The sequence below is a fragment of the Meleagris gallopavo genome, chromosome 3 (genome assembly GCF_905368555.1).
Source record: "Meleagris gallopavo chromosome 3, MGAL_WU_HG_1.1, whole genome shotgun sequence".
NCBI lineage: Eukaryota > Metazoa > Chordata > Aves > Galliformes > Phasianidae > Meleagris > Meleagris gallopavo.
The window spans coordinates 61,272,343-61,285,425 of NC_139406.1; the positions used below are offsets into that span (position 1 = coordinate 61,272,343).

A 13,083-nucleotide genomic window follows, 5' to 3' on the forward strand; every position below is an offset into this window, starting at 1 on the left:
CCAGTCAGAGAATGGATGGTCAACATCCAGTATAAGCATATAGACTTCCTAAACAGCAATTTGAAAGCCTAGAAACTTGGTTATGCATGTACATGCATGTACAGAGTTTCTCAGAAATGCCTGTCTCCTTTAAGCTTCAGTTTTCGGTGTTTCATTTTTTCAGGTTTTTACATGTCTAAATCATTTTTGTAGGGTGCCCTACAAAATCCTATCAGTTTTTCTGCATCTAATGCACAAGTTGTGGGAAAATTTATTTTATGATAGGTTTTTCTTTTTGAACCTTAACATATTTGTTGCTTCAATCCATAGTAAGTTTTCCTTGAGGTATCAGTCCTGTTATTTGACATTTTGACACAGGGAATATCTTTAAAAGGTGGAACATAGCAATCATCTCCAGTAGTTTTAATATCTATTGTTTTTTCTACCTTTTTTTTCCTCTTTAAAGGAAGGCTTTTCTACAACAATTTATAGAAATTGTAAGGCTTTTAGCAGCACATAGCAGCATCACAGTTGCAGACAAAGAACTATGATTTCATTCTTGTTCATTTCAAATTGATTAGAAAATACTGCCTGAACTGGGCACTGCGCCAAGATTGCCATTAACTTTTCCCATAAAATATGATGAAGGACCTTAACAAGCATTTAGTAATTAAGCGAAGTGCTTTGGAAATTTATTTGCTGTCCACAGTTTGTCATGTTCTGTAAAATACTGAACCATGTTTTTATGAAAAGCAATAAAAATAAAGCATTGGAGAAACATCTGGGAGTGTTATCTGATTGTAGTGGAGGGGGAATTGCTTCAGTGGTAGCAGGATATTTTGATATTTAAAATTAATGTTGTGTATAGTTGATTTCTTTTGTTCTTTAACTTACTGAATAACTAACTGAATTAATATAGTAATTCTTATAATTGTATACCCTATTCTAACATTCGCGTTGCTTCGTTTTGTACCCTGAGTTGATTATTTTCCATGTACTCCATTAATGTGTGTACTGTTCTATATTTTGTTTCTGGTCTCATTTAATGCAGTTGAATTTACTGAAATAATAGCACAAAGAAAATGGAAGTGTTGAACATATTGAAAATGGAGCAGATTTTCCTGTGGCATAGCAGGAAAAAACAGTGAAGGCTTTTAGTCTAATAATGTTTGGTGGGTGGCAGGGTGATGCTTTGGTCTTTAGCTTTGCTAACAAAGAGAAAGGCTGGCCTGTTGCTGTTGAGGTAGCTTTTATGTGCTCTGGCCACTCACAGTGATTTATGAGTAATTTTCTCTGCAAACCTCTTTTCCTTCCAATAGTCTCCAGCTTCCTTTAACACGGAGTAAATTCTGGTTTGCACGAGGGCTTAATGGAATAACAGAATGAGATCAGATTTCATTGCTGTGCTTTGTAAGGTTCAAACTTCAAATCTGGGAGAAGATGCTTCTCAAAACTACAAAACTATGGGCAGAAAAATCTACTAGACTGAAAGGTGCCTGCATTTGTTTAACAGCACAACATTTCCAGACTGAAGAATAAAAGGCTATTCAAATCCGTAGTCTGCACCTCTGCTCTGCAAATATATAACCCTGTGAATAACTCCAGCCATGAAGATAAAATTATTTTAAAAACATAAAAATATTTAGAAAGCTGGGGAGCATATGCTGAAATTTGGTTGCCATGTTCTGTAGGGCAGCAGGACATTATTTCCAGCCTGGGCCAGGACTCAGCTGTAACCCTTAGCCAGGCCTGCTGCTTGTGCTCAGGCCCTGGAGCTGGATAATTGCTTGAGGGTTCCACTGTAAAACCTAGTTCTTTCCAAAATTCAGTGTTCTTGGTTTCATTTTGTGTGTATTTGTGTATATTTTATTTACATTTAACATGTACATTTACATTTAAAAAAAAAAAAAACAAAAAAAAAAAACCTTGGCCAGAATTACTGCAGTGGCAGGTGTTGTGTTGTCCTCACTGGAGGCCTCATTGTCAGGGAGTCCCAGAATGGGTGTTTTATAACTTTCAGATTGAATATGCTTTCCTCAGTGCCAGTACTAGCTTTCGGATTTGGTTCTGATATCATTGCAGTTATTTACAACTGATATTCAAACAAACATGCAAACAAAACTTGCGGTACATAAGATGCAGGCACTGTTTACGTACCGTGATGCCAAGTTTCCTAAAGTTACTGTTAAAATCTGACAGCGGCCACAAACCTTTCACTGATGCAAATGTATGTTTTGGTGAAAATCATTTGCAGAACATGTTTTTCTTCTTAGTAGAGGTTAAAATTTTGCAGTGAACTGTCGAAGGGTAGAAGGGAAATTTGTTTCCAAAACAAGAAAAGCATTTCTCATTATTTTTAAAAAAGAGCGTTAGTACCTGTTTATCTTTGTAAATTCTTGACCCTCTCTTGTTGTGATAGTAGCAGTAATAATAAAATAATAATCCAACTTTAGGATGATTTCTCAGAATAGTCTCCTTCATCCATTTTGTTCAGGAGTTCAAACAATTAACAGTCTTTGCTGTATTATGTTTGTTTTCTCAGGGCGTTCTACCTGGACAAGTCAAACCTGCCTCCAAATTCAACATCTAAAGCAGCTTACATAGATAAGGTAAATAAAAATGATAAGTACCTAATTAAACTTCGTATGTTACACACCATGTCCTTTCCATTGAGAAATGGAAGTATTCAAAGCTGTATGGGCAAAGAAAGGAGAAACTCTTGCAATTTTTTGACGTACCCTTCTTCTAAGGGCTCTCTGTTGCAGTGTGATTCTGCATCAGCAGATGAGGCTGGAGGGAATCAATGTATCTGAGAAAGAGAACTTCAACTTTTCTTTTCACGGCATTGTCAGAGTAATACAATCACACCAGGACCATTCACAGGCTTAGGCAATGAGGGAGTAGATGCAGGCAGATATTTTTAGTTCTGAAAATTGGAATTGATGTTGAAAATTAAGTACTGTTTCAGCATCTTACGCTTCCTTCTGAACCTGCTCTTTTAGGCTTTCTTCAAATGCTTTAATATGTCTTCAAATAGAGGTTTGAAGAGAGATCCCAGAGGCTAGGAAAATTCATTTAGTTCTCCCCTATTGTCAGAGAGTTAATAGCCATATTGCAGCTCAATAAATTCTAGGATCTTGTCTGTACTGAATTAAAAGCAAAAGTGATTGAGTTACTGTGTCTTGAGAAATGCAATGATTATCACTGAGCTCTGTGACAGACTGAATTTTATGACTGCAGCACGCAGTATGACCATTAGAAGACTGATAGTTAGAATCATAGAACCATAGAATTTCTCAGGTTGGAAAAGACCTTAAAGATAATCAAGACCAACCTCAACCTAACCATACTACCCTAACTCTGACAACCCTCCGCTAAATCATGTCTCTGAGCACCACATCCAAACTTTTTAAACACATCCAGGGATGGTAACTCAACCACCTCCCTGGGGAGCCTATTCCAGTGTTTAACAACCCTTTTGTGAAGAAGTGTTTCCTGATGTCCAAACTAAACTTACCCTGGCGCAACTTAAGGCCATTTCCCCTCGTCCTGTCACCTCTCAGAAGAGACCAACCCTGCTCTGTTTCTTGTTCCTGTTCCTTGTCTCTGTACTGGACTACATGGAAGGGGAGGAGGAGGTGAGCCTGTGCCTCTCCTTCTATGGTGTGAAGAACATATATTTTTTAAATGTCACAGCCGCAGAGGACAAATTTAACTACATGTGGAGTGCTTGTTACCCCCAAACCTGCTATTTCAGTAAAAAGGTCAAGGGCAAGATAAAAGCAGCTCATAATACAGACCTAACCAAAGGATGCTAAGTTAAGCTAATGCATTTATTTTGCAATTGGAGCAAGCTAAGAGTGAATGCATGTTTGTAGCTGTAGCTGTGACTTTTGTTCTCTTCTCCATAATTCTGCATTCGTAAATGGCACCTTTAAAATCAATTTAAATGGATGCAAGTTAGATCAATAGTAGTTAAACCAAGTTAAATCTGTTTGTGCCCAGATTTAAATATACTTCTTTTTCTAATTTATTTACTTGACTTGTATGCTTTTTAGTGAGGCTACCTCCAAAATGAGCAAGTCAGGCTGACATTTCTCTAATTAGTTAAGGATGTCTTTGGGGTATTAATCTGTCCTTCAAAATATCCATCCTTGGGGTACTAGGATTTTGTTAGAATCTTTACGTATTTCTGGTAGGAAGAGAAATGGAATTTGAATTATGGAATCTATAAAACTGTGCTGTGCATCTTTTCTTTACACAAAGAACCATGGATGCTGCTTTTCATTGCTAAACTTCTTTTGAGGGTTCCTTTTCTAAGGCCAACCTTCCACTTGAATGATTCACCTAATAAAGAAAGGTGAATCATTCATTTACCACACGCTAGTACTGAGTTTTGCAGTATATTTTGTTACTCTTGATCATTTGTCTCTTTCCATATTATTAGTCGAGATTAGAAAACAGCTGTTTGCATAAATGGGGGGATAGTGTTTCTTAATTATAATCTGATTTTGTCAGTGAGTCAATTAACCAGCCTTGGCATCCCTCCTCTACATGCATTATGGTTGTTTCTTTGTGATTTCCCTTTTCTGAAAATACCAATGATGGAAATGGCACTTTTGGATCTGTTCAGTTTATTGAACTGAAAATCAGCTCACTAAGCTGCTATGGGAATGAAGACAATGTTGTTCTAAGTCACATAGAAAAAGACGTTCTTTATGTACGTTACAGAATCTCACTTTGGCTGTCCCAGCTTACCCTGTTATTCCAACACACATCTGTGAAGACTTGCTCAAAAAAAGTGTTTCATGTTCTCTTGGTAGGAAATATTAAAGTTTCTTCTTCTCTCTTTCAGCTGATGAGGCCACTTAATTGCTTGGATGAACTTTACCGACTCGTAGGGTCCTTTATCCGATCTAAGCGCACTGCTGCCTGTGCATACACTGCTTGCAGTGCTTCTGGAGTTGGATTGCTATCAGTTTCTTCTGAACTCTGTAACAGGCTTGGAGCTTGTCACATCATTATGTGCAACAGTGGAGTTCACCGGTATGGCAATTTATTTTCCTCCCTTTGTTTCAGTCAGTCATTCAGACATTGCAGTTGAAGAATTTTCTTTTTAAATGGAGTTCTTACACTGTCTTTTCATGTATGTGACTAAGTATCTCATATACTTTAAAGTTCTGTGGTGTTATTTTATAACTGTACTTGCAGTGATTGACAGAAATGAGCAGTATGATTTTGTTCTGTGTAGTTGTTACGGATTGTTCCTTATTCAAGTCAGGAAAAGACAGAAACCTTAATTGCTAAAGCAGAAGAAGAAACGTTTCCTAGGTGAATAAAACACACTGTGTTAAACTCTTAATGCAGGCAGGAAATGCTGATTTTCATATCTGCTTTATATGCTGGTGAAATAGTAGTTAAGCTTTTTTTCCAAGGGAGAAAAATAAGCAAGATGCATTTCTTTACGTGTTCCGTATCATAACTAGAAGTTCTGTCTGTATTAATACAATACCAGAAAATGAACTATAGCCAACAGAGCTTTGTTGTCATCAAGTCTGAAAATTTAATACACATACATTTATTTATATATATTAAAAAATGCAATAGTGTAATTATTGAGCTCTCCAGTATTTAATGGCATTAGTTAAAGGCAGCAATATGTTTGTATTTCAGACTAGCAGACCACAATTTTGTCTGTATTATACCAAAAAAGCTGAGACTGCCATTGGAAGGGGGGGAGAGGGAACAACAACAGAAGTCAAAGCTGTAGCCAAGAACACGATGCTAAATACCTAATACCTACTCCCTTTCTAAAAATTCCTAACTATGGTTTACAGGTAGTGATGTTAAAAATACTCTCATTAGGATTTGGATTTGATGATCCTTGTGGGTCCCTGTGGGATATTCTGTGATTTTATGGCCTATTCAAATCCTTATTTTAAGTAGGCTTGATTACCAGTTTATTGTACTAAAATGAGCATTACTTTATCCTAATTTTAAGTAATGTCATTTCTTACAAAGAGATTTAGGGGGAAAAAATGCAAGATAACTGCAATGCAGGTTACTAGGTATGAAAAGCTCTGTATATAATCAACACAATTAAGTTACATAAAAACAGTGCTAGCCATTTCTCTTAGCAGAGTTTGCAACAAACTGTGTTGCTCTTCATTGCTGGTACAAGAAAATGTCACTTTGTATACAGTACTTGGTTTTAGACAATTGCTAAATAATACTACTATTTAAGATCAATCACTATATAAGAAGATGAGAATACTATATAGCATGGATTGGCATGAAGTTGTCATTTCAGAAGACTATGAAGATGAGCCAGAGAAAAGCTGTCTCCTATCTTCATGTAAAATAGTTTAACAAGAACTTCTTGTAGAGACGTGTGTGTCAGAGCTCTTGTTTCTTAATATGATTTTTTCTTAAAAACATTGCTCTGAGAAAGAGCAAACAAGATTGGGGATAGGGAGTGGGAAATCAGCCTTGTGTAAGGCCTGCAGAATGAAGCAATATTGACTGAAGAACAGTGAAAAAAATAATAATACTCAGATTGACCTCATGTCGGTTAGCTGCTGTTAGTTACTGTTTCTTCAAAGCCCTGTGCTTTTATGAACAGATTCTTTATTGCAGAGTACTCTTCTGAAGACATTTCTGTGTTGAATGATAGAAATTTCACCTCCTACATGATCAGAAGAGACTTTGGGCTCGATTCTGCTGTTTTATATAAAGGTTCTCTGAGTTTCCTCATGATCTCATGGCTCAAGTTCTGAACTTGCAAATATAGTCGTTCCAAAAATTCTTATTGTTTAAGAATGAAGTCAGAGCAACTTCAGTACCCAAATAAATGATTACTCTTAAATGAAAATGAATTATTAATGAGATCCCTGCTCAACACTAAGACTAATTCAAAGGTAAAAAACTATTAAATGTCAGGTTAAGTATATTTAAAAAACAAAATGTTAGAAAGCCAGCACAAATTGGATTTCAAAATATTATTACAAGTAGTGGGAATCGAGTATAACTGCTTAACATGTGGGTTTCTATCTAGATGTTAAAGGATTCAAGATGGCCTTTTTATATAAAATCACAAAACACTTTTCTGTAAAGCATGACTAGTATTGCTTTACAGAAGATCCATTTCAGCTTTTCTACCAGATAGCATGACTTCAGTTGTGTGATAATACTGCCTTTGTGGCCACCATCTGTTCAGAGAAAAAAAAAATAAATCAACTCTTGGCATTATCACAGACATTTTAAGATAGACTCTCCAGGAGAGAGGAATGCATTACTTGAGATTTTATAGGTACTCAGAGTTTTTACCCTGAATTTCTGAAAGTTCAGATAAAAACTCATATATTTAGAAATTAGAAGGAATTCCCGTGCTATTATTTGAAGTGACAGAAGTTAAAGAAGCTTTTTTATTCCTTTCAAGAAGCAAGAGTCACCTGAAGATACTGTTATGCATACAGTTTGGATGGATGAAGAGGTCTTTCCTTAGAATGTGAAGTCATATAACATCACATACTATTTTCCTTCTGGCCTCCCCAGGCCAAATCTCTCCTGTCCAGCACTAAATAAACACTGCTTTTTGGCATTCTGAAATTGCCTTTGTCCAGACAGCAAGCTTGTTTCATCTCCAGCCAGTAGGCTTGCTGGGTGTTCCTGAAATTACTGCTGCTAAATTCTGCTGTGTTTTTTGTGAACCTGCTCGTCTTGACGCTTTGTAGACTGAAACTCTTACAGCATCATTAAATCCTGTGAGAAGGACAGAAAGATGAATAAGAGGCTGGATGTGATCCTGTCCCATAAACAAAGAAGATTTTGCCTCTTCCCTATAGCCTTGAGGCTGTACTCTTTTGCTTGTTTGGTGGAATATTATTTAATCAGTGCAGATAATCATACAAAATAATGTTATTTAAATTGTGTTAGTTACCGATTTTTCAGATAGAAATTTTCATTTCTGGTTGTATTTGGCAATTTGTCTGGCCCTCTGTGTTCTTAGATACTAAATACTGTGAAGTTGCTGAATGCAACCAGTTGCAGAAAACCGCATTTTTAGGCCCAGACCAAAAAATCTTTACTGAAAGTTTTTCGCATTAGGATACAGTGAGTTGAAAAGTGGCATTATCTACTGATTCCACTCTGTAAGCAGATAGCAGAAAGATGTGAATTGTTATTGCAGGAAGTATGTTCTTCATTTCTCAGTCTTCTTACCAGCTTGAAAATGAAGAATAATGAACACAGAGCAAGTTTCTTACGTGCTTTCTTAAAAAACAAACAAAAAAAAACCCTCATTTTGGCCTAATTTCAATGTTTGGTCTCTAACGGAAGAGAATCTTTGAGTCTGTGGAAGAGTTCAGGATGCTCTTGCTTGGTCGCACCTTTCTTTTATTCCTGGGGAGTGGGACCTTAGCAAAGTGTGAATCTGTCAATTTAGTATACTTTAAACCTCAACCTTCCTCCACTCAATTTATGTCTTCCTAAAATGATTGGAGAGCCTTTACTGTATTGTCTATATTGCCTGTATTGTTAGGTGTCACGTATGACACTGCAAGTTTCTGTCAACTAATGGGAAGCAAATCCCAGATAGCTTTGGAGGGAGGTGCTGGATGGCAGTCTCATTGCAGAAGAGCCAAGAACAGCTTGGTCTGCTTTGACAGTGATTGCTGATCTGTGGATCAGCAGTGTCTTGGTTTCTGACTTCTCTGTGATCCATATTAAATTGCTTTTTGCACTGCACTAGACTAAAACAGCTTGACAGAGTTCGTGGTTTCATCCCTATATCTGAGATAATACTTGGGATTTTGAATTGCTGGTGATTGCTTTGCTTTGATTTTTATTATGACAATATGTTTACCAATTTACATTAGAGCCTGAAATCCTATATCTACTTCAAGCAGCGATTCTTTCCAAATATATTACAGTTGCAAGTAAAACAAGGATGGGAAAAAATAAACCCCTTCAACCTTCACTGTCCTCAGTGACATATGAATACTGCAGACTGCCCTTGGATTATGCTAAGTGAACATGCCTTGTTGATCAACATCAGGAACAAAACTCTAAATTAGCCCGAGAAATCGATTGTTTGTATTTCTATTTTGCCCTTTTCTATCATCCATAATTATATTTCTGCCTGCCAATCAACTGTCACCCCGTAAACAATGCTCTGCTTTCTTTACTTGTATTTGATCCATTTGAAGTTGTAATCACTCTGCACAAATGTAGGTGGTGAAAGGCACTTTTAAATTTTATTGAATCATGATGCTTGCTCCTGCTTCAGGGGGATGAGCAGACTCGGCTGCACAGACATGCCCTCGCCTCTTTCCATGCCAAAATGAAATTAGGTGCAGCAGCTGCAGAAACCTATTCAGGGACCATTGGACTTAGAAGCTCAAAGGAATCATTTAAAGCATCCAAACGAAACAAATCCCAACTTTATTTAAAATTTTGCATTTCCTGGAGGATTGAGAGAAGTCTTTGATAATCTTGATGTACCCCAGAAAAAAATCACTGTCTTATTTTCTTTTCTGACTTTTAATTTCCCCTCCAGAAAGTCTCTCCTTAGCATTACCATCCTTCAACCAGCGGGGTTCTGGCTGGCAGCACTCAGCTGAATGATGAAGCAGGTTTTGCCAAGGGTTGATTATGCTGTCTCCTGCAGCTGGCACAGCTCCTGAAATCCAGCTAAACCGGCTGCATCTTCCACACAGTGAAGCAGAGGAATGCCATAAACTGTCCACCATGGCCAGCTGCCTTTTAGTGAATCAGATAAAAGAAGCTGAAAAACAGGAACCCTGATTTTATATTTCAGATGCTGTATTGTATGAATACTTCCTTTTAGAATTTTTAAATTGTTTTTGGTAGGAATTTAGTTCTGAGCTCAGTGAGTCTGTGCTACAAACAAATAAAATCTTGAAGTTTTGCAGATGTAATTCATGAACTCCGCAGTAAGACGACTTTCTGGGGTTGATGGGACTAACTTTAGGGGGCAGGTCAGCACGAGCTGAGGAACTATCCTGGCTACTCCCCAACTTTCAGTGAAGATTCTCTATTTAATTGCAGTTTTATTATGTCTGTCTGCAGTCATTGTATGTGCAATCTCCCAACTGAAGCATAAACAGAACTTATGTTTTCCTTACATTATTTTGGATAGTATTTTATTCTGTGCTAGCTAATATTAGAAATAGTTACATAATCAATATGCAGGAATTTGTCTTAAGACAATATAAACAAGACTTTACACACAAACCACTTATCTCTACAGTAGTGGTAATTTCAAGATTTGCCTTTCCCTGGCAACCTGACACGTTTTTGTTTTGTTAATTTCTACTGTGTATGTGTGTGAAGGACTGTGGTCATTGAGTTTGCTTACACATTTTAAAGTCTGAAATACTCTTTTGTTTAAATTGCAGTCTAAAAATGCAGAGAAATGCAATGAGATAGATGGATGGATCTAACTTCCTGCTAATGTGAATTTCAGTGTGCTCTTTTTTCCTTTGTGGATGCGTTGTAATGTTATGGACTAGGCTAGACACTTGGCAGCAGAGTTGATAGATGACTCAATTGCTTTGCTCTATAGAAACATCTTCTCACTCTTCAGTTGCTGCAGTATTGTCTTACCTACAATCCAGGTCTTAAGGAGAATCTGAGTTTTCCTCACCAACATTGCTGTGTTATACCAAATATACAGCAAATACTCTGGAATAACCTAACATGAAAAACTTTTCCAAATCTTTAAATTCTGAGGTGGAGAGTAACCTGAGATCTTAGAAGACAAGAAGTAAATTGCAGTTTTCCAGCAGACAGATTTACTTTCCAGCTTAGTAGCAAAGAAGGCTTCAGTGTAAAAGATGTTCTGTACAGAACAGGAGAGGTAATGACTGACGTTGGCTTTTTTTGCCTTTAGATGTTTCTTGTGTGTTTTTGCAAGTATGACTGAGCAACCAAAAGGCAAATCTTGAATCTTTTGGAGATGTCGTTCTTTCATAAAACAGAAAGGAACAATGAATGGTTTAAGGGACTCCTTGCAACACTGTCTGCTGATTAAAGGTGGCAAGATCTTGAGAATGAATGTTTCTGAGAAGGTGTTCTGTGCAGCTTTTAAAGGCTGGCAGATGTATGTTGAAAAACAAAGTGTTTTTTTCTTTATTCTTCAGAAAGCTCTTTGTCTTAAAAAGGATAGAACAGACCCATGTTACGTCTGTAACGTACTGAAGATAATGATCTTCCTAATAAGCTACAGAAAAAAATGTCATCATTACTTACTGCATGTTCAGGATTAAAAATGACTAACTTTGAATTTAATAAACCTGTTTAAAACGATATTTCTAAACTACAAAAGCCATTAACTAAGGTTAGCACTGAAATATGGCTGATGTATACTTACTTACAACTGATTCCGTAGCTTGATTAAATCCACATCATCTACTTCAGCAAATTAGGACTTTAGGACAAGTGGTAATGGCCTTAGGTTTTGACAGATGAGACTTGGGTTGGATATTAGGAAAAATTTCTTCTCAGAACAAGCGGTGAGGCACTGGAACAGGCTGCCCAGGGAGGTGGTGGAGTCACTGTCCCTGGAGGTGTTCTGGAACCATAGAGACGTGGCACTGAGGGACGTGGGTTGGTGGGCATGGAGGGGATGGGTTGATGATTTTAGATGATATTTTCTGACCTTAATGATTCTGTGATTCTATGACTTTGTTGATAGCTTGTATTTGAAAATACTGGGTAGAGCTGCTTTGGATTATCTTGTCATGGGATGGGGATTCGTGTCCACTAAGGGAACTGGGATATATTTGTTTTGAGGCTTGCACAATTGCATGTTTGCAGTGGTGCATCTTGTGAAGGAACCCTTTGCTTGCTGTTGCTTAACAGAGGCAGAGATCCCCTTACTTATGAGCTTGTCCGTTTCTTTGTAATGTAGTTATATTCTCCTCAGTCACTTTTTGAAGCATTGTTTATGATTACTGAGTCGTCGGAATTAAATATATTTCACATGCAGAGTATGGTTTGGACATTGACAGAGTAACGTTTGCACATTAATGTAAGTACTGGACAAATGGCCCAGCTGGGATAGAGTTAATTTCCTTCCTAATAGCTGGTATGGTGCTGTGTTTTGGATTTAGGATGAGAATAATGTTGATGGCACGCCAGTGTTTTTGTTGTTGCTGAGCAGTGCTTACACTGTGTCAAAGACTTTTCAGCTTCTCACACTGACCTGCCACTGAGTTGCTGGGAGTGCACAGGGAGCTGGGAGGGGGCAGAACCAGGACAGCTGACATACACTGACCCAAGAGATGTCCCATCCATATGGCATCATGCAGAACTGGGGAAGTGGGTTGCAGGGGGTGCACACTGCTTGGTGTGTGGCTGGACAGCAGTCAGCAGGTGGTGAACAATTGTTTTGTTTATTCTTTTAATATGATTATCCCTTCCTTTTCTGTCCTGTTAGACTCCTGTTATCTCAGCGCATGAGTTTTACCTTTTTCCAGTTCTCTCCTCAATCCCACTGCAGGGGGGGAGTGAGTGAACAGCTGTGTGGTGCTCAGCGTCTGCTGGGGTAAACCACAACAAACCTTACAACTTGAGTTCCAATGCTGATTTTGAAGCAGTGATCTTTCTGAGAACATCTCAGCTTCAGTATAAGGCCTTAAAAAGACTGAGCATAAGTCCTGAGCTCCAGTAGAGTTTTATTGTAATTGTAAATCACAGTATTTTATTGCACAAACCTCAGCTGCATTTTATCTCTAATACCTGCTAGGCGGCTGAACTTCCTTCTCCCTGTGAGAAAAGAAAAATTCTGTTCTGTAAAGTTTCAGTGTATGAGCATAGAGAATAAAACTTCAGTATTTGTCTGCATGGATCCATATTCCGACAATGTCAGTAGCTTAGAAAATGTAAGAGCTTCTTCAGTTTGACATATGTGCAGTTTTTGTGCTTTTTTCTTATAGTACTGAACAAATTTTCTCTTCTTTTGAGTTTACTATGGGTTATTTGGGTTTCCCATCAGAATTAGAATACATTACCCAGTCATCGCTAGTAATTGCAGAGAATTATCCCCAAAGTGTAATACCTGCTCTAGAATCATTGAAAGTA

General features: G+C 37.6%; 1 protein-coding gene across 1 annotated transcript in view; it reads left to right on the forward strand.

The window, feature by feature from the left end:
- Positions 1-13,083, forward strand: part of PREX2 (phosphatidylinositol-3,4,5-trisphosphate dependent Rac exchange factor 2) — a 177,327-nt gene that overhangs the window by 145,186 nt on the left and 19,058 nt on the right. The window contains exons 36-37 of the mRNA XM_085221224.1: positions 2,522-2,588; positions 4,835-5,025. Of these exons, the coding sequence (XP_085077350.1) occupies positions 2,522-2,588; positions 4,835-5,025 (258 nt within the window). The remainder of the gene's footprint in view (positions 1-2,521; positions 2,589-4,834; positions 5,026-13,083) is intronic.